The sequence below is a fragment of the Bubalus kerabau genome, chromosome 19 (assembly GCF_029407905.1).
Source record: "Bubalus kerabau isolate K-KA32 ecotype Philippines breed swamp buffalo chromosome 19, PCC_UOA_SB_1v2, whole genome shotgun sequence".
NCBI lineage: Eukaryota > Metazoa > Chordata > Mammalia > Artiodactyla > Bovidae > Bubalus > Bubalus kerabau.
Genome location: NC_073642.1, coordinates 67,719,497 through 67,742,654, shown reverse-complemented (window position 1 = coordinate 67,742,654; position 23,158 = coordinate 67,719,497). Strand labels below are relative to the sequence as shown.

At 50.3% G+C, this 23,158-nt stretch overlaps 1 protein-coding gene across 4 annotated transcripts in view; it reads right to left on the bottom strand.

Annotated features, from left to right (window-relative positions):
- The window catches only part of TECPR2 (tectonin beta-propeller repeat containing 2), a 102,518-nt gene that overhangs the window by 53,214 nt on the left and 26,146 nt on the right, over positions 1-23,158 (bottom strand). For all 4 annotated transcript variants that reach the window (XM_055556451.1, XM_055556452.1, XM_055556453.1 and 1 more), the window contains exons 3-6: positions 15,099-15,227; positions 14,568-14,699; positions 8,500-8,657; positions 859-1,171 (exon numbers count right to left, since the gene is read on the bottom strand). In XM_055556451.1, the coding sequence (XP_055412426.1) occupies positions 859-1,171; positions 8,500-8,657; positions 14,568-14,699; positions 15,099-15,227 (732 nt within the window). The remainder of the gene's footprint in view (positions 1-858; positions 1,172-8,499; positions 8,658-14,567; positions 14,700-15,098; positions 15,228-23,158) is intronic.

Genomic DNA, 23,158 nt, shown 5'->3' with positions numbered 1-23,158 from the left:
TCATTATAGTATACCTTGACCCCACCAACTAATAAGTGCACATTAAGTTCAAAGAGTACCCAAAGAAAAAAGAAAAGCTGTGTTCTCTAGACCTGGGGAAGAACACAAAAATGTCTTTCAAACGTTCCTTAAGAGAAACTCAGGGCTAAAGGCACCTTGGTGATTCCCTAGGCCAACTCACCAGTCCCGGCCCCCTGTCGCAACAAAGACTTAGTGCAACTAAAAATAAATAAAATTTTTAAACAAAGAATATACTGAAACTGAACAGTTAAAAAAAAATCCTAAAGCAATCTCTATTGGCAATAATCTCATCACCCTACTTTAAACAGAAATTGTTTCCAACCATGATTTAATAATGCTGGAAAGGTGTCCAAATACATCATCAAGTAAAGTGGGGGAAAAATGGCACGAAGTAGCTCCACTCGGGAGGAGAAATAAGGGTAAAAAAAGAAGGTAGAAAGAAAGCTAGAGATAGGCCCCCTGCCTCGCTCAGCCTCACCCTGGGGAAACCTTGGGGAGTGGGCCCCTGTCTCACTCTTTCTGTTAATGTTTGAGTTTTGATCTCATTTCATTACGCACACGGTAATTTGGTAGCCATAAAACACATGATTCAAAGAAACGATAGAGAACAAATTTACTTTTCTGCTTAAATAAAACACACACACACTTTCTTAGCAGGGGATAGGACTACGAATATTTAAAGCAAATATTTTTTCAAATCTACACCTGGTTTCCATGACCAGCTCAATGGAAAAGGCAACACACAGGACCCAGGCTGTTCCACCCTGAGAGGAAGCAGGAGGCCTGTGCACACCCTCCTGCCTCTAGAAGAAGGTGCGGTGTCATCCCTTTGCTCACCTGGTTGACGGTATCCAGGAGGTAAATACTATATTCATTCCAACTCAACACCCAGCCTTCTTGGAAGAAGCATGACACAAGCCCCAGGTGCTTCTCAGGTGAGCTGCACCCTCCCCGCTCGGCGGAGTCCAGGCGTGGGTAAAGCTCGAAAGGCTTGACTCCTCCGGCGAAGACGTCTTTCAAGATAAACGTGGCCTGGACAGTCCCGTGGATGTCGGCCTTCCACAGCCGGAGCCCAGGCCGGGACGCATACAAGGTTAGATCGCTTTGCTTACAGAGTCCTGGTATAAAGCAGGCACCAAACTTCCCAGTGCTGAGATGACAAGGGAAAAGGGAGGGAAGAAAGAAAGAGACACGGACTGAGTCAAAGTGCTAGCTGTCAACCCCTCATTTTAAGTCGAACAAGAATTTCTGGACTAAGCCAGAACAAGACTGATTCTTTTTCAAACCCTTTTCTACAGTGTGGGTTTTGGTGACGTGACCCGCTGGTCTACCCCAAGCCCACAGAGGACACAGCCTCTGGCTGCACCGCCTACAGCAGCCTCAGAAGTGTGCACCCCGCGGAGCACGCGTCCCAGCTACACGCGCCGTGCCAGCGCAGTCCTCCCCACAGCCCCGTGAGGCCGGGGTCAGGACTCCTGTCCTAGAGCAGAGGACGCAGCGGCAGGAGGAGAGAGGCCCAGGGCCGAGCAGCGCCCCTGCTCTCAAGGTCTGCTCCTTCCGATGCCTGCTGCTGGGTTCGCCCAGCACCCCAGGGAACTAGCTTCAGGCCCAGAACTGGGGCAGCCCTTTCAGAACTTCTCTTAAAACCACAATCTCCATTCTGATCCTCAGGCAAGGTGGGATTTTTTGTTTTCCTATGTTTAATACCATGAAATAGCTAAAACTAACAAATAACAAAATGTACACCCAGGAACCTGTCCCTCGACTTTGGAAATAAAGCCAATAGCCGTATCATTGATGTTCTCCTGCTCCAAAGGTCCCTGCCCCTCTGGGCCCCAGGTGTAAGTCCTACATTGAATTCTGTGTTCATTACTCCGTTGCTTCTATCAACACTTTAACCACATACCTATGTACTCCTAAATGCTACTTACTTTGGTACAGACATACTTTTGTCTGTAATTTGTACTACAAAGTATGATGCTATTTGTAGTCTTTTGCAACTTGCTTTTAATCTAATAATTCTGAGATTTATCCTTGTTGAAAAAAGCACTGGGATCATTCATTTTCACTGCTATACGGGACTCCATGATTTATTCACCCTCAAATTGATGGGTATTTGAATTATTCCCACTTTTTCATTTTGAATTGTGCTCACCATGAGCATGTCTACACATAACGTCCTGGTACACACGTCTGAGAGTTTGTCACGGACATTTCAGAGTGGACTGCTGGACTGTCACGTGACTGCCGTGTTGCTGATTAAGAGCAGATTCAGGTCAGAGAGACAATTTCAAACTTTTCCCGGTGTGTTTACACCAACCTGGGAGTTCTCACCACTCCACATCTCTGCCGAACCCCCGTGTCTCCTAGGGTTCAAACAGTAAGAGTTCAATTTAACCCTAAACCCTCTGATTCTCTGTCAGAGTACTTCCCTGATTCTGAACAGCAGAAGGAATTGTGGCTTGTTTTTTAATACTTATTTGGCCGCACCAGGCTTTAGTTGCAGCATGCGGGATCTCTGATCTTCATTCAAACTCTCAGCTGTGTCACGCGGGATCTAGTTCCCTGACCAAGGGCTGACCCCAGGCCCCCTTCGTCAAGAGTGCAGAGTCTCAGCCACAGGGCCACAGGGCAGTCCCACAGCCCTGCCACTCACTCCATGCTGTGGACTTCAGCTCCCTCATCTGTAAACCAGGGGTAACAACTCCCACCCCAAAGGCTGAATGACAATCCATGAAGACGACAAGCAGCGCCGGTGGCACTGAAGGCCCCGACGCTCAGCTGCCTCTGCCGTCGCGCTCCGTGGGTGCCGGGCCCCGCCTCGGCCTCGCCCTGCACAGCAGCGCTGACTCCCAGGGCAGCGTGCCAGCGCCCACCCCACGCAGGCGAGCTCAGCTGGGTGCTCCTCTGCGGTTCAGCATCTCACTGCATCCCTCTGGACAGGGTCCACGGAGGACACACTATCAATTCAACTCTGAAGTTAAGATCGTCAGACCAACCCGACACCATGGGTCACTCCTGGACAACTCCACGGTCAGCACCATGGTGATTACTGTCTCTGGTGACTTGTTCTGGCAAGATTCTCAATAGAGACGCCCACAGGAGTTCCAGCAGGACAGCCCATAACCTCTTCCTCCTGCCTTTCCTATTTCTATTTCTATCTGGTGATCCAATTTCCAAATTGAAGTATTTTCCTTCTACTAACAAGTCCTCTTAAGAATCTGTCACTTCAGGTGGGGTGACTAAAGCCTTCATTTTAATCAACAGTTAGTGAGCTCCCACAGCACGTGAGAAGCTGTGGTGCAGGCAACAGGAAGGATGCAGGAGGACGGTTTCGGCCCCAGCGTGTAACACACTGCAGCGGACGTGTGTCAGAGACGCGCCACCTCCGCAGCTCCAAGAGCTGCTCGAGGCCTCTAGACAAAGGGGACACGCTGTGCCTGGGCCATGGAAGGCTAGACCTTGGACACTGAGTGGACCATGACCCTCTGGGGAAGGACAAGCTGAGCAGGGAAGGCGGGGCCCTGATCCAAGGAGCCACTGAACCGTGTTGGCAGCAGGCTGGGAGAAGGCGGCCGAGCCAGGGTAACTGGCTACATACCGCCCAGGGCAAATGGCCCTCCACCCCGACGCCGCCGCCACCCACACACAGGGTGACTCCCTAGCGCTGGCTGAAGTCATTCTGAATCAGACACAAAAACTCTAACTTTTAAGGTCAAAGCTCTGCAGGATTCTGAAATCACAAATCAACCGCGTTTCTCAACTTTGGTGGGTCTGTTTTCTAGAAATATCAACCATGACTTTAAAAAATGTCATTTCCTTTATGAGACACACCAATGTTGAGAGAAGTATTTCTAGTTATCAAATTCTACCATAAATCAAATTTTCTAATTTATGTACAATAACGCTGAGCAAGACAGAGAGCCGGAAACGAGACGACAAGCCACAGCCTGGACGGCAGGTTCAACAGCCGGACGCCCAAAGGCACCGGAGGGCACGATAGTGATGCTGCCCCAGAGCCCACATGGCTGGGCGGGGGCCCAGGCTCCACACTCACCCCAGGGCCGCGGGTGCTGCTGACCCGGGTGGCCTACCACCGGACACGGAGGAGAAGCAGACAGCTGGGCGCTGCGATCACCTGGGAGACACACACGCACTGTTCTGTTCAATCTGAGGGGGTTCACAGGCTGAATCACCCACCACTCCCTGCAGCTCTCCCCAGGCCCAGCTGCCCCGCTGACAGGACAGCCTCCGCCCCCCTCGGGGCAAGCTGGCTCCACTGCGGCCCTCCCGGGCTCAGGGCTGTGACCTGCACCACCACCTGGTCACCCTGCGTTCGGGCCCACATGCCCAGACACCCCGACACCCAGGGACCCAGACACCCAGGGACCCAGACACCCAGACCCAGACACTCAGACCCAGACACCCAGATACCCACACAGCCAGACACCCACACACCCACACCCCCAGACACCCAGACACCCAGGGACTCTGACACCCACACCCCCAGACACCCAGTGACCCTGACACCCACACCCCCAGACACCCAGGGACCCTGACACCCACACCCCCAGACACCCAGACACCCAGGGACCCAGACACCCACATCCCCAGACACCCAGGGACCCTGACACCCACACCCCCAGACACCCAGACACCCAGGGACCCAGACACCCACATCCCCAGACACCCAGACACCCACACCCCCAGACACCCAGACACCAGGGACCCAGACACCCACATCCCCAGACACCCAGACCCAGACACCCAGATACCCACACAGCCAGACACCCACACACCCACACCCCCAGACACCTACACCCCCATCCCCGCAGACACCCAGGGACCCAGATACCCAGGGACCCAGACACCCACATCCCCAGACACCCAGACACCCAGACACCCAGACCCAGACACCCAGATACCCACACAGCCAGATACCCACACCCCCACACCCCCAGGGACCCAGACACCCACACCCCCAGACACCCAGACACCCAGGGACCCAGACACCCACACCCCCAAACACTCACACCTACACCCCCACACCCCCAGACAACCACACGACACCTACCACACCCATACCCCGACACCCACACCCCCAGACACCCACACCCCCAGACCCCCACACCCCCACCCCCACACCCACACCCAGCGTGCAGCCCACCCCTCCTACCTCAGCTCCCCCAACCCCGCGGCCTGCGCCCCACAGGTGTTTTTTTTGTCCAAGCCGCACGGCATGTGGAATCTTAGTTCTCTGTCCAGGGACTGAACCCGTACCCCTTGCAGTGGAAGAGCGAAGTCCTTACCACTAGACCCCAGGGAAGTCCCCACAAGGGAGGTGCGCCTGGCCACCACACTGCCAGAGCCAGAGGCCCAGCTGGGCGCATGGCTTGGGGCCAGTCAGCGGCTGCAACACGACTCTTTCTGACAGGTAGAGACAGGGTGCGCTGGCACACAAGGCCTCCCTTTGCCAGTGACACTCACTCATCAGAGAGCTCCTAGGTCCCAGAGCTTTAAACACCCAGAGCTTTAAGCAGACACCCTTGAGGGCACCGCTGCAGCCACCCGCAGCCCTGAGCCCACGTCGCCCCCACCCACCACCCCAGCCTGGCCCCAGAGGAAGACCGTGCCCTGCCCACAGCGACACTCTACCCACTGCCCGGACCACCGCCTCAGACAGCTCTCCTCCTCCCACACTCCAGAGTCAGCCAACCCATCGGCTCTGCCTTCAAAGCATCCCTGCCACCCCACCCTGGTGTGAGCCCGACTCTCACCTCAGTCACCCGGGACCCCGGTGGCCTCCGAGGTGGCCGCCCTCGCCCCCTCCACAGGGCAGCCAGAGTCAATGCCAGCTCGTGACTCTCACAGCGCGGGAGTAACACAGCGCCGAGTGGGGCCGTGAAGCCTACAGGATGGGCTCCCAGCCCCTCCTCTGAGCCCCAACACCTGGCCTGCGCTCCTCTGAGGGGTCCTCACGGCTCCCCCCACCCTCTCCCAGGAATCGGCTCAGACCCCACCACACAGGAGGGTGGGGACACGTCTGCCTAGCCAAAACACACCAGACAGACATCCTCACAGCTCCACCCATTTATTATTACAGCTGCACATTCTAGAACACGCTTATTTAACGTCGGTCTCCCCCACAGGAACGTGAGCTCCTGAAGACCAGCGCTTGTCCCCCTTGCTCACAGCAGTCTTCCCCAGATTGTAAAGGGCACTGGGCACAGAGCAGACACCCAGGAAGGACCCTCAGGGTTGAACGGGAAACACGCTCCCAAGATGACCTCACCCCGGCCAGGGGGCTCAGTGTCACCTGCATCTGACGACCGCATCTTCATTTCTGGCCCAGCCCCCTCTCCTGAGCTGCCGACCTGAGCACGTTACTCCCGACGGGGATTCCGGCTTAGCCACCTAACAGGCATCTCGAACACAACACGCCGGAGAGAGAATCCAGACATCCAGACCTTAACCCAGGGCTTCCTGTCTGAGTTAAAGGGCTTCTCTCTCCATCTGGTTGCTTTAGCCAAGGGCACAGAAATCCTTCCTTACTCTGTTCTCCCCTCGCCCCCTGTATCGAATTCACCCCCAATCATCCTCCGCTCCCCCTCCCACCCCACTTCATGCCGGGGGCCCAGGTGGATCCCACACCACCCCCGGGGATCCCGCAGCTGCCTCCTTGCTGTGCAGAACCAGGCGTGCTCAGGCCGCCCTCCTCCTGCCTAAAGCCCCCACTGGCTTCCCGTCTGGCCTGGAATAACTCAGGGCAAGGACTGGCTCGGGTCTTTCTTTCCAGCACCCGCCCACCCTCCATAGCTGCCCCAGTCCCCCTCTGGCTCCTCGAACATTCCAGGCCCGGGCCCAACGCAGGGCCTCGGCAGCTCCCGAGACCGGAAGGCTCTTCGCACACTGGAGGGTTCAGCCCAGGATCTCTTCCCCAGAGGCCTCTGCTGACCGATTGCCTCCACCCGACCCTTCACCCAGATGCTGCCTTGGAGCACTGCCCACGCCGAGACCGGCATCTCTGAGGGCAGAGCCTGGTTCCCTGCTGAGCCCCGGGTGCCGGCCGGTGGGATGCCTGGTGACCGAAGCTGCAGCTCTGGGAGGCAGTTGTCATTGGGGTCCTTTTCTAACCACGATCTAACACAGCACACGACAAGAGACAAGCTGTCAGGACACAGGTTGGAAGTGTTTCTGTTCACTCTGTTGTCCCCTACTTCTCTAACACAGCTCACTAACAGAAAGGGGACTCAGCTGTTTCGGCACCCTGAGACGGTGCCTGGCAAGTGTGCGCAAAGACCGGCCACAGAGACCCACGAGGAGAGGGTAAGAAGAGGTGCTAAGGCTTCATGCTGGAGGTGAGAAGGCCAGGGGTGAAGGCAAAGACTGCTGGGTACCGATTCACGTGGAGGTAATTGGTTTTTAAGTCTCTCTCTGCATGCCACCTTCCTTCCAAAAAGACACAACACAGCGAGACACCGATAGACAAGCCAGGATGAGACGTGAGGGGGAGAGCGGAGGGCTTCTTGGCTGTCTGCTCCCCACCCTCCACTCTACCCGCTCCCAGCTCCCGTGACCCCGGCCATCCCCCCACCCCCGGCCTCTGCAGACAGCGCTGTCCCTTCCCCTGGCACCCTCCAACTCCGGCAGAGGGAGAGCCTGGCCAAGTCTGCAGGACCACCAAGCCCGAGCAGCAGGTCCTGCTGGGCTTCCCAGGAGCCAAAAGGGAGACGATCGTTATAAGAAGACCAACTGTCAATGGAATTAAGGGGGTGTTCAACATGGAAAGGCGAAGCTGAAGGGGAGATGTGACTGTGTGAACAGCCATGGGCTGTTCTGCCAACAGAGAAAGGAATAAACTTGCACTGTGTTCCTGCAAAGCCTGGACACAGCATAACGGACGCTGAGAGGACCAGAGGCTGGCACCGCCAGTCCCACGCTCATCCACCCCCGGGCTTCTTGGCTGTCTGCTCCCCACCCTCCACTCCACCCCCTCCCAGCTCCCGTGACCCCGGCCGTCCCCCGACCCCTGGCCTCTGCAGACAGTGCTGTCCCTTCCCCTGGCACTCCTCCAACTCCAGCCGCCGGGGATGCGGCTGGACCGACCCTGCTTGCAGCTGTTCTTCCACCAGGAGCAGGTCACAGAAGGGGTCGTCTCTCAGCCAGGAGCTCTGACCCCTTCCAGGCCTGGCCCCACTTCTTCAGGACACCCCACCCCGGGTCACAGCCCATGTCCTGGCCGCACCCCTCACTAGGCTCCACAGCAGGAGACATAGCCAGTAGCGCTGAGGTCACCTGTGTCCACAGTGGTGTGGCTCACGGAGGGAGTGAGGTGGGAACGCCCACCCGATGCTGACCTCTGAGCCAAGCTGTGCAGGAGGCGGTATGCGAGGAGCAAACGCCGGCAGGAGACACGGCGGGGGGCTGGGGACCCACGTGGAGCCCTGTCCCTCGCGCTGTGACCCCAGCGCAGCTCACCTTTTCCTCGGCTGTGTCCCGACCTGCTGGACAGAGCGCTCCTCGGTGTAGAACAGCAGGCTCCGCTGCAGCGTGGAGACCAGCAGCACCTTCTGGCTGTAGTCCAGCTGCACGATGGAGGCCGGCTCCTCCAGCACCAGGTGCGACTGGCAGACGCCCTGCGGAGAGAGGCGTGTGAGGCCCACGGGGCCTGCTCCAGGGCCCCTAGCTCCCCGGACTGGCCCGTGGCCCTCCTGTGTCTGCATTCCAGCCAACATCTACCTTTAATGAAGGCTCTCATCCTCACCGGGTTCAGTGCCAACCCACTGCGATGATACTACCCGGAGAAGCCCTCACTGGTGAGAAAATTGTCAGGGTTACCATCTAGGTCAGGCCACAGCAAGGTTGCCAAGAAACGCTTAAAACTTCTGTATGATTTTTAAGAATGCTTTCAGTACATGTGTGACTCTGTACCTCCCTGTTCACTGAACCCAGGGTAGGCGAGGTAGGAGCAGGGAAGCCGGGAGATGTGAGGAGCCGCAGGAACCACGACATCCGTCATTCACAGCAGCAAGGCAGACACACTTCACCCTCTACCGGCTGACGCAACAGCAACGACGACGATCCAACTCAACACGCCTTGACTCGCTGCTCCTTTGAGTTTCTCAGATGGGGCTTATATAGGTCACTGGGTGCGTGCAGCGCTACAAACCATCTCGGCTGTTACAAAACCATGAATTTACAACTCGTGGGGTGAGCGCGAGAGGCCGTGGCCACCTCCATCCTGGCTAATTTGCTCTTTCCCTGCAACATGGTGCAAAGAAGGAAGAATCCATAGAGATCTAAGCAGAAGTATGCTGCACCATGTATATTATTTATTCCAACAGAACACCACGGACTTTCTAAAAACGACTGTGACAACTGCCCAAGCTCGCGCCACAACCTCCCCCACAAAGGGCTCAGAGCAACGCTGGGGGCGTGCATCCCGGCCTGCTGCAAGGGGCGGGAGAGACGGGTGAGAAAGAAAGGAAAATGTGACTAAGTATGTGAAAGAGCCAAGTAAAGCTTTGCGAGGCACTTTATCGCTGACACAAATGATGTGTCTTTGGGTCAAGTATCCGCTCCTGTAAGCTACTCTTCTCCTAAAGCCTGTTTCTTTAACTGTGTAAGAAATACTGATGCAACGTCGTAGACCTCTGTGGGGAAAAAGGGAGTAGCCATCAGATTTGCTGGTAAGATTTACATACAGTAAAAGTCACCCTTTTTCGATACATGATTCTATGAATTTCGACAAATGCATACCGGTGTGTAACCACCAGCATGACTGAAACGGGGGAACTCCTATCACCTCCACTATCATGGACATGAGGCCAGAGTTCCCTCCCACCTTTACTTACACAAACTGCAGTTTTCCAACTTTTGACTTAGCTCGTAATGGAATCAAATTCATTGTATTGTACTGTGCAAAGGGCTTCCCTTGTGGCTCAGCTGGTAAAGAATTCACCTGCAATTCAGGAGACCTGGGTTCGCTCCCTGGGTTGGGAAGATCCCCTAGAGAAGGGAAAGGCTACCCACTCCAGTATTCTGGCCTGGAGAACTCCATGGACTGTACAGTCCACGAGGTCGCAAAGAGTCAGACAGGACTGAGCGAGTTTCACTGTGCAAAACCATACATCTTTTCTGCAAATCTCATGAAACACCTGTGTCTTTAAAAACGGATCAGAACCTCAATAAAGCTGGGAACAAAGTGTGGGGAAATTAACAAGACGGCACCGGTCAGGCTCTCCCGTTCCACGTTCTGTAAACAGTGGCTGCGCAGCTATAACAGCCGAGACGGCTTAAGGCACTGTGCGTGTGCATCACGAGGTGCTCGCCTGGCCACAGGCTACTTTTGCTCTGGTTGAGCATAAACAAGCTTCGCCTGGAAAAGCCCTGAAGGACTGTGTGTGGTTATGTCTGCTGTGCCAGCTAGGAGAGATTAAACGTGTCTGCAGTTCCTACGGCTCCTCACATTTCCTTCCAGCCTCTTAGCCCGCGCCTTGCCTACCATGGGCTCAGGGAACAGTGCTCACAGTGACACACAGCGAGACAATCGGCGCTGTGAGCAGGGTCAGCAGTACACAAGGAGAGTGCTCTCTGCGTGACTTTTCCCTCCCTTTCCTGACGTGCATGAGCAACGCTCCCGTGGTGCAACCCACGCTGTGGGAGTGACAACAGGAAGGTACAAACACGGGATCCCTGAAAACCTTAACAGAATGTTTTCCTGGAGAGCAGCAGTTCTCAAAGTGTGGCCCACAGTCCCTGAGGGTCCCCTAGGACCTCTTGAGGTCAAAGTCATTTTCATTATGAGGTTTCACCCGCCTTCTTCATGGAGCAGTGGTTCATACTGCTGGTGGGTAGAGCTCCTGAAAGATCGGGGTTGGGGGGACCCCAAGGCGAGAAGGGCACTAAACTCCAGGAGCTGTCACGGTGCCCCCGGCCACTGGACATGGGCAGCAAAAACGTGGTTTTCCCTTCAGAAGGTCTTTGATGCAGGAAAATAACAATCCCAACAACTCTTGACCTTGGAGACACGTTTTTGTATTCTGTGATGACACCGGGCCTGCACACAGCTCTCCGGCTGAGGCTGAAGTCCTGTGGTTCTTTTGAGGAGGAGCACTTGGACGACTGTATGAGCTGGGAGCTGAACTTTTTTTCCCCACAAAATACATTTTTACTTCAAATACTAGAATTATTCAAACTTGGGTCTTTGGCAGGCATTTTCTCAGAAGGAATAAAGCATATCTGTCACTTCAAGGAAAATAAGTGAGGGTATCTGTTGCTGATAGTAAGACTTGATCTTCACAAATGAAGATCAGAATCTGAAAACCTGTATCCACTCTTGTGAACCCGACATTCCCAACAGCTCAAGACCTTTCTCATCAGAATGATGGAGATGTTAACAAAGATGCTCTTTTTGCTTTCAGTTCAGTTCAGTCGCTCAGTCGTATCCAACTCTTTGCGACCCCATGAACCGCAGCATGCCAGGCCTCCCTGTCCATCACCAACTCCTGGAGTCCACCCAAACCCATGTCCATTGAGTTGGTGATGCCATCCAACCATCTCATCCTCTGTCGTCCCCTTCTCCTCCTGCCCTCAATCTTTCCCAGGATCAGGGTCTTTTCACATGAGTCAGCTCTTCGCATGAGGTGGCCAAAGTATTGGAGTTTCAGCTTCAACATCAGTCCTTCCAATGAACACCCAGGACTGATCTCCTTTAGGATGGACTGGTTGGATCTCCTTGCAGTCCAAGGGACTCTCAAGAGTCTTCTCCAACACCACAGTTCAAAAGCATCAATTCTTTGGCGCTCAGCTTTCTTTATAGTCCAACTTTCACATCCATACATGACCGCTGGAAAAACCATAGCCTTGACTAGATGGACCTTTGTTGACAAAGTAATGTCTCTGCTTCTTAATATGCTGTCTAGATTGGTCATAACTTTCCTTCCACGGAGTAAGCCTCTTAATTTCATGGCTGCAATCACCATCTGCAGTAATTTTGGAGTTTTTGCTTTATATTATATAATTAAATGTATCAACATTTGGAAGATCTGCATCACTCTGTCGGAGAAGGCAATGGCACCCCAGTCCAGTACTCTTGCTTGGAAAATCCCATGGGCGGAGGAGCCTGGTAGGCTGCAGTCCATGGGGTTACAAAGAGTCGGACACGACTGAACGACTTCACTTTCACTTTTCACTTTCATGCACTGGAGAAGGAAATGGCAACCCACTCCAGTGTTCTTACCTGGAGAATCCCAGGGAGGGGGAGCCTGCTGGGCTACCATCTATGGGGTCGCACAAAGTCCGACACAACTGAAGCAACTTAGCAGCAGCAGCAGCATCACTCGGTATGTCAATATTTTCCAAGTGACCAACACACAAAATTACAGAATTACAAAATCAAACAAAATGAGTCAAGGAGCCCTTCAAAGTGCAAGACAGACCAATGGATTTCATTGTAACAGAGCAAAAAAATTCATCCACATGCTCTCAGATTCCATGTTGTAACCAACCTTTAAAGAAACTACCGTTAGTCAATTTGGGGATGTGATTAAAGAAGAACATAACACAGTTCTCTGGAAGGGCTACTAAAACACTCCTATTTCCCACCACATATCTGTGTGAGGCCAGATTTTCTTGATATACCCCAACCAAAACAATGTATTATGACAGACAATGCAGAATCCAGCTGTCTTCTATTAAGGCATATATAAAGAGATTTGCAAAAACATAAAGTGATGCTACTCCTGAAAGTAGTAGTAGTCTTTTATTTTTTTCTGTCACACTGGAAGGTATGTGGGATCTTAGTTTCCCAACCAGGGATCAAACCCAGGCATCCAGCATGGAAGCGAGGAGTCTTAACTACTGGACCACCGGGCAAGTCCCATGTTCCGTGTTTTGTTTTTGGCCTCGCCTTGCAGTTTGTGGGATTTTCCAACCAGGGACTGAATCTGGGCCCTCTGGTATTGAGAGCCCAGAGTCCTAACCACTGGATCACCAGGGAATTCTCAGTAGTATTTATTTTCACAAAAATATACAAAAACTTAACCCTTACAAACACAATCTCTCTGGAGTCCTCTTTTTAAGAGGTATAGTGTTAAGGGGCCCTGGGACCAAACAGTTTGAGAACACTGTGACAGAATATTCGTGATAGACAGGTCAGTCTCGGATTAGAGGGACTCAGATTTACCCAGCTAGTAATCGCTGAATTTCTGGACGCACTAGGAAAAATGGCTACAAAACAAAGAAGAAGACAAAAGGAGCATACCACCAAGGAGAGAATTCCAACCGGGCAGACGTCTGACAAAACAAAGCACAGGCAGGCTTCAAGCCACCCACACAACAGAAGCAGACCCTCGGTTTGAAGTTGAGCTCCGCTGGGCGTTACCTGGTGCCTGGACCCCTGGGAGCCTGGGTTTCTTATCTACTGACTGAAGATCAGAATGTGAGGCTTAGGGCTCTGTCCAGAGGTTTAATGAGCAAACACAGGGGTGGAGCTGGCTCCCTGCTGCCACCAAGCCTCCTCCTCCTCCAACACTCTCCCACAACCAAAGTTTGGCTGGGGTGAGCTCACCACCCACTCCGACCGCTGTCCACAGAGTGGACCAAGACTGCTGCCTGCCATGTCAGTATACAAGGGAGGTAGCAGCCATCAGCCACGGGACTGTCCTCTCCCCGACCCCAGGGCGCACCCTCAGGGAGCTCAGGGTGGAGATCCACAGGCTACCTGCATCAAGCCAGCAGCCACTGTGGGCCGCCCCCAACATGTGGCTGAGGGGTTCAGGATGGAAAAGCACGGGACACTGGCCCCAGACGGTTAAGGTGCACATCAAAGGAATGTGATCTCAGTGAGCCCAGACTCTCGCATCTTCCCACACATAGAAAAGTGCTAAATTCGTTAACTTGAGAGATTTTTTTCTTTAGTTAGCACACTTCTTGATGTTCAACAAGCAGGTTTGTTTTTTCAAAGCTCCTGTAGATCCTGGTTCCTCCCCAACCTCTTTGGAAGGATCCCTCAGAGTTACCTGAGACTGTCTCCCAGGCTTCAGTCCTCAGTAAGTCCACCGAATAAAAATTCTCAACTTTTAGGTTGTGCTTTTTATTTTTCAGTTGACAACTGTCATGACTTTGAAATGTTTCATGTCCTCCTCTACAAACTGTCAAGGAATAAGGCTTGGTAGTGGCTTCTTTTCTAAGTGGCAGCAACAGACAACAGGAGAATGAGAAAAGCGTATGTTTGAGTAGAAACAAGGGCCAACTCTTAACACACAGAAGTAGAAGCTCACAAAGCGTCAGGAGAGCCCTTGAAAGAAAATGCTCCAAACAGCAACTGAGGACAGAAAGAGACACAGGGAATTTCCGGGGGGCCTGGAGGTTAGGGTTCCAGGCTTTCACTCACGAGACCTGGGTTCAATCCCTGTTTGGGGAACTGAGATCCCACCAGCTGACTGGCGCAGACAGAAAAAATGGGACAAGGATCAAGAATACAAATTGACCAGCTACAATTTCTCCAAATATCAGACCAACAATACTTCTGAAAATGATTTTACCTGATCTAGATCCAGAGAAGAATAGACGATTTTCCCTTTATCATCTCCAGAGAACAGTTTCATCCCATTGGGGCTCCAAGCCAGAGCTGTTATGCTATTTTTGTGAATGCCAGTGACGTCAAACCTCCGAAGCTATGAATAAACGATAAAAATAACACGCAAGAAAAAGAAAAGGAGAGACACTGTGAGATGCAGAGCTGTGCGGACGACGCGGTGTGCACCCCCTCCTGTTTTGTGGAGTAACTGGTGTTCCCGATCTGCTTTCCAGGCAAAACCCTGCACAAGGGCCCATCTGTCTATTTACCTTGAAAACTGACGGAGAGGAGCCAGAGGCTATTAAGCAATTTAAATTACCCATATGCGCTTTTCACCAATTGTCTTACCAGCAACAAAAATGTTATCTGACTATGAAGAGCACAGAATTAGGCTTTTCTGAGCAAATATTTTCTCAGCAGATGAGGACTTCTCATTTTAAAGGATGAGAGGAAATTTGCCAAGAAATTAAGAAATGCTAAAATGGTTGGCACTTACCTGTTTATTTCTACCTGGCAACGAGGACACAAGCTGAAAAACTGCAACCCTCCCAGAGGCTGTGCCTGCTGCCACCAGGTCATCGAAGCAGCTCAGCAGCTTCACCACCGTGATGGACTCCGTTTTCCCCTGAAAGAGAAAACATCTAAAATCAAATGGGCCTGTCACTGGGCCAGATTTAAAACTGTGAAACAGCACCTACAAGTGAAATGGAAAACCTCACCACACAGCAGCCTATACATACTCCTGATTGAAAATGTCTATAGTTCAGAGAGATAATTATATCTTTTTCTTTCCAGGTTTTTTATTTTTGAAATGGCAAGTGTGAACCACTGAGCTCTTCTCAAGAGAATTCTAAGGAGCTTGGACAAGAGAGATTGTTCCCCCCGAAACCAGAGTCTGGAATCAGGGGAGCTGTCCCACTTCCAAGCTCTGCTTCCTTCTCTCTCAACATGGACAACTCACCCACCAACTGTCATCTGTGGCGTGTACCTGCCACACAGGTGTGCTGGAGGATCAACAAGACAACACACTTGACAGTGCTTCATAAACTTATTCCTGGTGTGTTTAGATTCTTAGATCAATAATCATATTAAATAACATTAATTCAGGCTTAATATATTGGTTTAGTAAAAAGCACATGTCAAGCACTGAATACAGATCTTTAGGCTTCCAGTGCACCTGAATAATCGTTTTTTATTTTGAAACCACTCATTCAAAAAAATTACACAGCCATTTCCACCTTGCTAAGACAAATGGCAAGATCTTCAATAGGCCGTTTTGAACCCTGATGCAGTAATTTACATGGTAATCAATCTGTCAAACCTGAGCGCACCCTGCGCCTTCAGGATCCTGAGTCAGCTGCTGGGTTAACACAAAGCAGGGTGAGGGCCTGGCTTCTCAAAGCGGAGCCGCAGCAGCGAGATGTGCACGCAGAGAGCCGCCCCAGTGAGCGGAGGTGGTCACGCTGGAGCTCGCTTTCAGGCCCTGCTCAGGCTATAAACATGCCTGGTGCCAGAGCATGACAGGGGGTAAGGAAGCTAGATCTTAAGTGACAGGAAGGAAAAGCGGGCCCTTGAAGATGCCTGCTTTTGCAAGTATACCAGTCTGAAGTCTTACTGGGACACCCCCTGGAACAGGCTGGAAGGAGGAGGGCGTGGGCCCAAACAGGAGGACCAGCCGGGAGCTTTCTGTGCTCGTTCAGGCGGAGCAAGTTCACACCCAGTCAAGAGAAGTGGCCAACTCCACAGGTGCCAGGGTGGAGAACCCCAGGAAGGAAAGACGAGTGTGAGGCCCGGTGAGGATGCCAGCAGCAGCAAAGGACAGGGCACAGGCCTCTCAGAAGCACGTGTCCTGCGCCAGGCCGCCTGGCCAGCACTGCACAGGCGTTACCTCCTGGGATCCTCAGACCACCAAGTGCATAGGAGCTGGAGCTATCCTCGTGATACCAAGGCTGTGAGACTGGTCTCAGGTCACATAGCCCGGGGGAACCGAGTCAGGACTCTGCCTGAGTGTGACTGCAGAGGCCAGGCCCTGCTCTGCCTCGGGGCTCCAGCAGACCCATGGCTGTGGACATGGGAGGCGGGGTCGGCCAAGGAGGAGCAGGACGGTGAGCGGAAGGCAGGGACTGTGAGGGACGGCTCCACCTCCACTCGCAGGCGAGAAAGGCACACAACACGCCTTAGATGTGTATCGTTTGACATGCCAGTGGGCCTCCCTGGTGGTCCGGTGGTTAAGACTCTGCAGTTCCACTGCAGGGTGTGCAGGGCTGATCCTTGTTTGGGGAACTAAGATCTTGCACGCTGCATGGCATGCCCAAAATAAAAAAAAATATTTTTCCTGGGAATTTGTAATTACAAAAACTGCTACTCCATCAGTAATCAAAATCACTTATTGGAAATCTTGCCATGTCATAGCACAAAATCAGAACAGCTGTGTAATTTTTCTGAATGAATGGCTTCAAAATAAAAATCATCGCACAGATGGGCTGGAAACTGCAACGCCTGTAAACATGCTTTTAATAAACCAAGGTACTAAGCTTGACTTAACATTCTTTAATATGATTACTAATACATGTCATCATTCTTGCCGTAAGAACCAAAACATCCAAAGAATCAGACTATCATACCCAACTATACTTCAGATAGAAACAAAATATGAAGTTTCAACTTCTGACAGGATAACACTCTAGCTGTTCTGAAAAACACTGCCCTCCAAACACCTAGAAATGCTGAATAAGATACATAAAGCACTTATTAAACGCTCAGCTGACCTCTATAAAGTGAAGAAAATCTACAAGAGCCAAAACCCAAGAGAGCCCTTCTGTCAAACCAGACAGAAGCCAGCCCTGAAGCCACAGGCTGCCCAGTGACTGGTGAACATCCAGACCTGGGATTTTCTCAGGTGAGCAGGGGGGAATGAGGACAAGGCTTTGGGCCAGTGGAGGTGGGGAGCTGGACCTGACCTCCCTGTAAAGCCAGAACCCGTGAAGACCTAATGCTCAGGGAAAGTGTAAACTAGGGAAAAGTCAATTTGTTGGCAAATGGAGCCGACAAGGAACTCAGCCTTGTATCTCAGGCACTGACTGGAGTGAATAAAAAGAACAGTTCCTAAGGATCTGTAATCACAAACCTGCCCCATCCAGCACCAGGGTTTAAAGTTACTCTCCCTCCCCACTCAAAAGCAGCTCCATGCAGGCAGCTTCTGACACGCGTCCTTGTCTGTAATGCTTCAAGGGGCCTGGCAGAGTGACCATAAACCTCACCTCTGGGGACTCAGTCTCAGCCCAGGCCCCTCAGGATTCACACGTGTTGGGATCAGCCACACAGTTCACAGCCAGAGATGACCACAGGGAAACAGGCCCATGAAGAGGACTCAACCGAAAGAGCACCAACAGAACTGGACAACCCCTCACCCCAACTCAAGCAATTTCATGTAGACTAAGAAGAACCAGAACTGTAATGGAAATATGCTTAAGGGGAAGGATAAATTGTAAATTTGGAATTAGCAGATATACACTACTACATATAAAATAAAAAATAAAGACCTGTTGCCGGGAGCCAGCATGGGAGATCCCACCCATGACAAAGGTCATGCGGAGAGGACCTGAAGGCAAAGGCGAATCAGGACTTGAGGGACCCCCTGGACCTGCTCGAGCATCTATGCCAAAACCAGAATCTGTCTGTCTTACTACTTTATGACTTTCACCAACTCCTCTGACATTAACAGGGGGCTATTCCTGACCACCTTTTTCTGAAGGACATCAACTTAGAGCTCTAATTAATAAGTCTCCTGGGCATAATAGGAGTGTTCCAATTCAAATCCCTCAGATAGCTTTCTAACTTGCCTGACAGGTTTATCCGGACTCCTACAGCTACACATGTGATTGTTCACAGCCTCCCAACCACGAGAGGCACGGGAAGCTGGCATATTTTAACAATGCAGAGCTTCTCGGGGAGTTAAAAAATATTAGAATAGAACTGGTAGAGGATTTCATTGTTGAACTAATGCTTGCTGCCAAGTTTCCATATCCCTTACCTACTGTGTCCCTGGAAGTGTATTAATTAATATAGTTGGTATATAGAAATATAAGTAGTAGCCTTAATGTTAACAACCCTAGACCCTTGAGTTAATAAACTCTTTCCTTGCTATCCCCCACTGCACCGTTGGCCCTATAGGAATACAACTCTATCTAGTGCTTTCAGGGAGTGGCGCCAAACTTCAGAAAAATCACCTTTGGAGAAAATAAGTTTTTCTGACTAACCTTTATCAGAAGAAAAATGTTAACAGGCCTTCTGGCCAGAAGATGATGTAAATCACCTAAAGCCTTTGTATATGATAAGTCTGCGGAAAGAAAGCCTGGTCTCGATAAGGGTCAAGGACTGCTGACCTTGCATGACTCTATACCCGCTATTATCCTCTATGTACAACTTAGGGTATAAAAGCTCCTTTTGAAAATAAAGCTACGGACCTGGCTTCATCAGAGCTTGGTCTCCCCGTGTCATTCTTTTTTCCTTTTCCCTCCTTTTCTCTCTCTATTCTTCCTTCAGGATGACTACTTGGAGCACAGGGGCTCCCTGAGTTCACTTATCTGCCCGGGCTTCTAAGACTCAATCGGGAAGGCGCCTAGTGTCTTCAGGGGAAGGGTGCTCTGCGTCTTCACCCCACTGAGAGGGCGCCTGTGGCCTCCGTGAACAGGGCAAGTCCGGTGTCACGGACTTTACTGGCTTTCTGTGTAAACCAAGGTAGATCAAGCCCCTTTCTCTCCCCTTTTACTATCCTTATCGCCGATGCCGTCCTCCTGAGGGAATCCCTGGATCCTACCGGGGCTGGACCCCGGTATACTGTATAGCACAGGGAACTATCTTGTAATAACCTACAGTGAAAAAGAATCTGAAAAGGAGTGTGTAATTAATCACTTTGCTATACACATGAAACACGATAAATCAACTACACTTCAATAACAAAAAGGCTTTAAAATTTTCAAGGACTATAAAGGAAATTGAAACGTAAGAGCAAACCACTATCAGAAATAATTAAATATACATGAAAAAGAATCAAAAGAATTTAAAATCTTAGTGGTGGATTAAAAGATTAGTCACAGCTGAAAGAAAAATCACTGAATTAGATGACAGATCTGTGCAGCAAAGATATAAATTAAGAAAGAGAAGTTGAGAGTCACAGAGGATAGAATACAAAAATGCAACCTACATCTAATTGGGATTCCAGAAGAAAAGAAAATAGGATTAGAGAGGGCAGTGCCTTCAGAGATAAGGCTAAAAGCTATCCAAAACTAAGGCAAGGCCTGTATCCTCAGGAGTACAAGCCTTGAACAAGATTCATGAAAAGAAATGCACACACACATATCTTTCAAACAATAAAACCTCAAAAGCAATGAGGAGATATTCATAGGTCAGAGAAAAGAGGCAAATAACTAAATATGAATAATTATTAATAAAAGATGTCTCAACAAAGGAGTCCTGGAGACTGTAGAGTATCCTCCTCAAAGTGCTAAGAGACAGAACTGATAGCCTTGAACAGTATGTCTTTCTAAACAATTTAAAGACAGAGACACAGGAATTCTCTGGCGGTCCAGTGGTTAAGACTCAGCACTTTTACCATGGCCTGGGTTCAATTCCTGGTCAAAGAACTAAGATCCTTGCAAGCCATGTGGCATGGCAACAAACAAACAAAGGCAGACAGTCAGACGAACAAAATATCAAGAGTACTTGATTTTGTACTTTGAAGTACCACCCAAAGACTTCAACACAAGAACTACTACAGGACACACTCCAGCAAGAAGGAAAATGGTTGCAAAGGAAACCGAAATGTAACAAGGGATGGCAAGTGAAGATGCCGGTAAAACTGTGAGGAAATCCAAACAGTGATTATAAAATATAATAATGTCCAACTTGAGTAGTTAAATGTAGAATGAAAATACCAAATTGTCACATGCATAATGAGAAAGGCCAGATAAAGACATAACCTTCCGTGAATATAGACACAAAAAAATCTCAACTAAAGTACAGCAAGACTTTAAAACAGGCTATCATGATAAAATGTGGTTTAAAGCCAGAGATGTTGCTAAACACTCTACAACACAAAGGACAACACCCCTAGGCCAAAGGTCAATAATGTCAGGTTGAGAAACCCTGACTTAAACCACCTCAAAAAGGACATTAAATATAAGTGGCCTAAATATGCCAATTAGAAGGTAGAGACTGTTAAGCTGGATTAAAAAAGTAAGACCTAAATTTACGCTATCAACATGAAATGCACTGTAGATTTAAAGGCACAGACAAGTTGAAACTAAGAGTGGAGAAAGATAAACCACGCACACTGTAATTCTGGAGATTTCAACACTCTTCTCATAGTATTTGACAGAACAAATTGGCTGCAGAAGCCTTGGAAGACGGAACTATACTATTGCATTAGTCTGTGTGCACAGAGAGCAGGCCCTGAGGATAGAATCAGACACTCAAGGCACTTATTGTGAAAAAAAAATCTGTGAGGGAAAAAGGGATGCAGCTGGAGAAGGCAGGAAGAACTGTCAGATCACGATGCAGGCTATGACCCTGAAGGAGGAGCGGCCTGGGAGCAGCCAGGAGGAGGTGTGCCATGGAATGAGCACAGTGGTGGCTTCGGGGGTCTCGATACACCATCCATCCCCGTGGCGGGAAAGAAGTCAGGTTACCACCAAGCCACACACAGAGTTCAAAGACATTAACAGACTTCCCTGGCGGTGCAGAGGACAGGGATCTGCTTGCCAAGGCAGGGGACACAAAGCTTGATCCCCAGCCTGGGAAAATTCCACATGCCACAGAGCAACTAAGCCCGTGCGCCATGAGTACTGAGCCCGTGCTCTAGAGCCCGTGGGCCACGACTACTGAGCCCGTGCTCTAGAGCCCGTGGGCCACGACTACTGAGCCCGTGCTCTAGAGCCCGTGGGCCACGACTACTGAGCCCGTGCTCTAGAGCCCGTGGGCCACGACTACTGAGCCCGTGCTCTAGAGCCCGTGGGCCACGACTACTGAGCCCGTGCTCTAGAGCCCGTGGGCCACGACTACTGAGCCCGTGCTCTAGAGCCCGTGGGCCACGACTACTGAGCCCGTGCTCTAGAGCCCGTGGGCCACGACTACTGAGCCCGTGCTCTGCAACAAGAGAAGCCACTGCAGTGAGCAGCCCACACCCTGCAACAAAGAGCAGCTCTGGTTTACCGCAAGTAGGGAAAGCCCACACAAAGCAGTGAAGACCCCAGCACAGCCAAGAAGATAAATTAAAACAAAAAACAATTTAAAAAAAGTATTTATTGTGAGTCCCTCTTTAAAAACAAAGACATTGCCAACAATTCTACTTTATTTAGAGAGAGAATATACTTAAAGATTATTTTTCATGACTGCATTGATATACAAAACCTCTTTTAAGATACCCAAACACTCAAGGCTCAAATCCACTGTTAATATCATAATTTTTAGCAATACATCTACTTCATAAAATCAATCCTTCATTTAACACATTTTTTAATAATGGGATTTTTACCACACTAAAAGCATTAAGATACCGATCTAGTACTGTTTCATACAAGTCTACAAATGAGATAGACCTTAATAATATCAAGTAGCCTATATAAAAGAATTGCTAGTTTAAAATGAGATGAACTAGGGTTAAGCAGTTAAGTGTTTACTGATGGCTTCACTGTGCTTGTTGTGGGGACACAAAGGTGCTGCTTTCGGGGGGTCTCACGGTCCAGGAAGGACACGGCTAGCTCCGACATACTCAGGAGAGGGGTGGGCTGGCAAGGTTGCTGCCTTCAGGGTGCAGTCAGCTGCACATCAAGTGTCTCGTGGCATGGTTATTTTTCATTTTCTGAAACAGTGAAATACGTTCATAAATGCAAGACAATATACATGACATATACATGACACCACCCTTACAGCAGAAAGCGAAGAGGAATGAAAGAGCCTCTTGATGAAAGTAAAAAAGGAGAATAAAAAAGCTGGCTTAAAACTCAAAAAACTAAGATCATGGCATTTGATTCCATCAGTTCAGTTCAGTTCAGTTGTCCCTCAGTCGTGTCCAACTCTTTGTGACCCCATGAACCTCAGCATGCCAAGGCCTCCCTGTCCATCACCAACTCCTGGAGTTCACCCAAACTCATGTCCACTGAGTCAGTGATGTCATCCAACCATCTCATCCTCTGTTGTCCCCTTCTCCTGCCTTAAATCTTTCCCAGCATCAGGGTCTTTTCCAATCAGTCAGTTCTTCACATCAGGTGACCAAGATATTGGAGTTTCAGCTTCAGTATCAATCCTTCCAATGAATATTTAGGACTGCTTTCGTTAAGAATGGACTAGTTGAATCTACTTGCAGTCCAAGGGACTCTCAAGTCTTCTCCAACACCACAGTTCAAAAGCATCAGTTCTTTGGCACTCAGCTTTCTTTATAGTCCAACTCTCACATCCATATGTAACTACTGGAAAAACCATAGCCTTGACTAGATGGACATTTGTTGGCAAAGTAATGTCTCTGCTTTTTAATATGCTGTCTAGGTTGGTCATAAC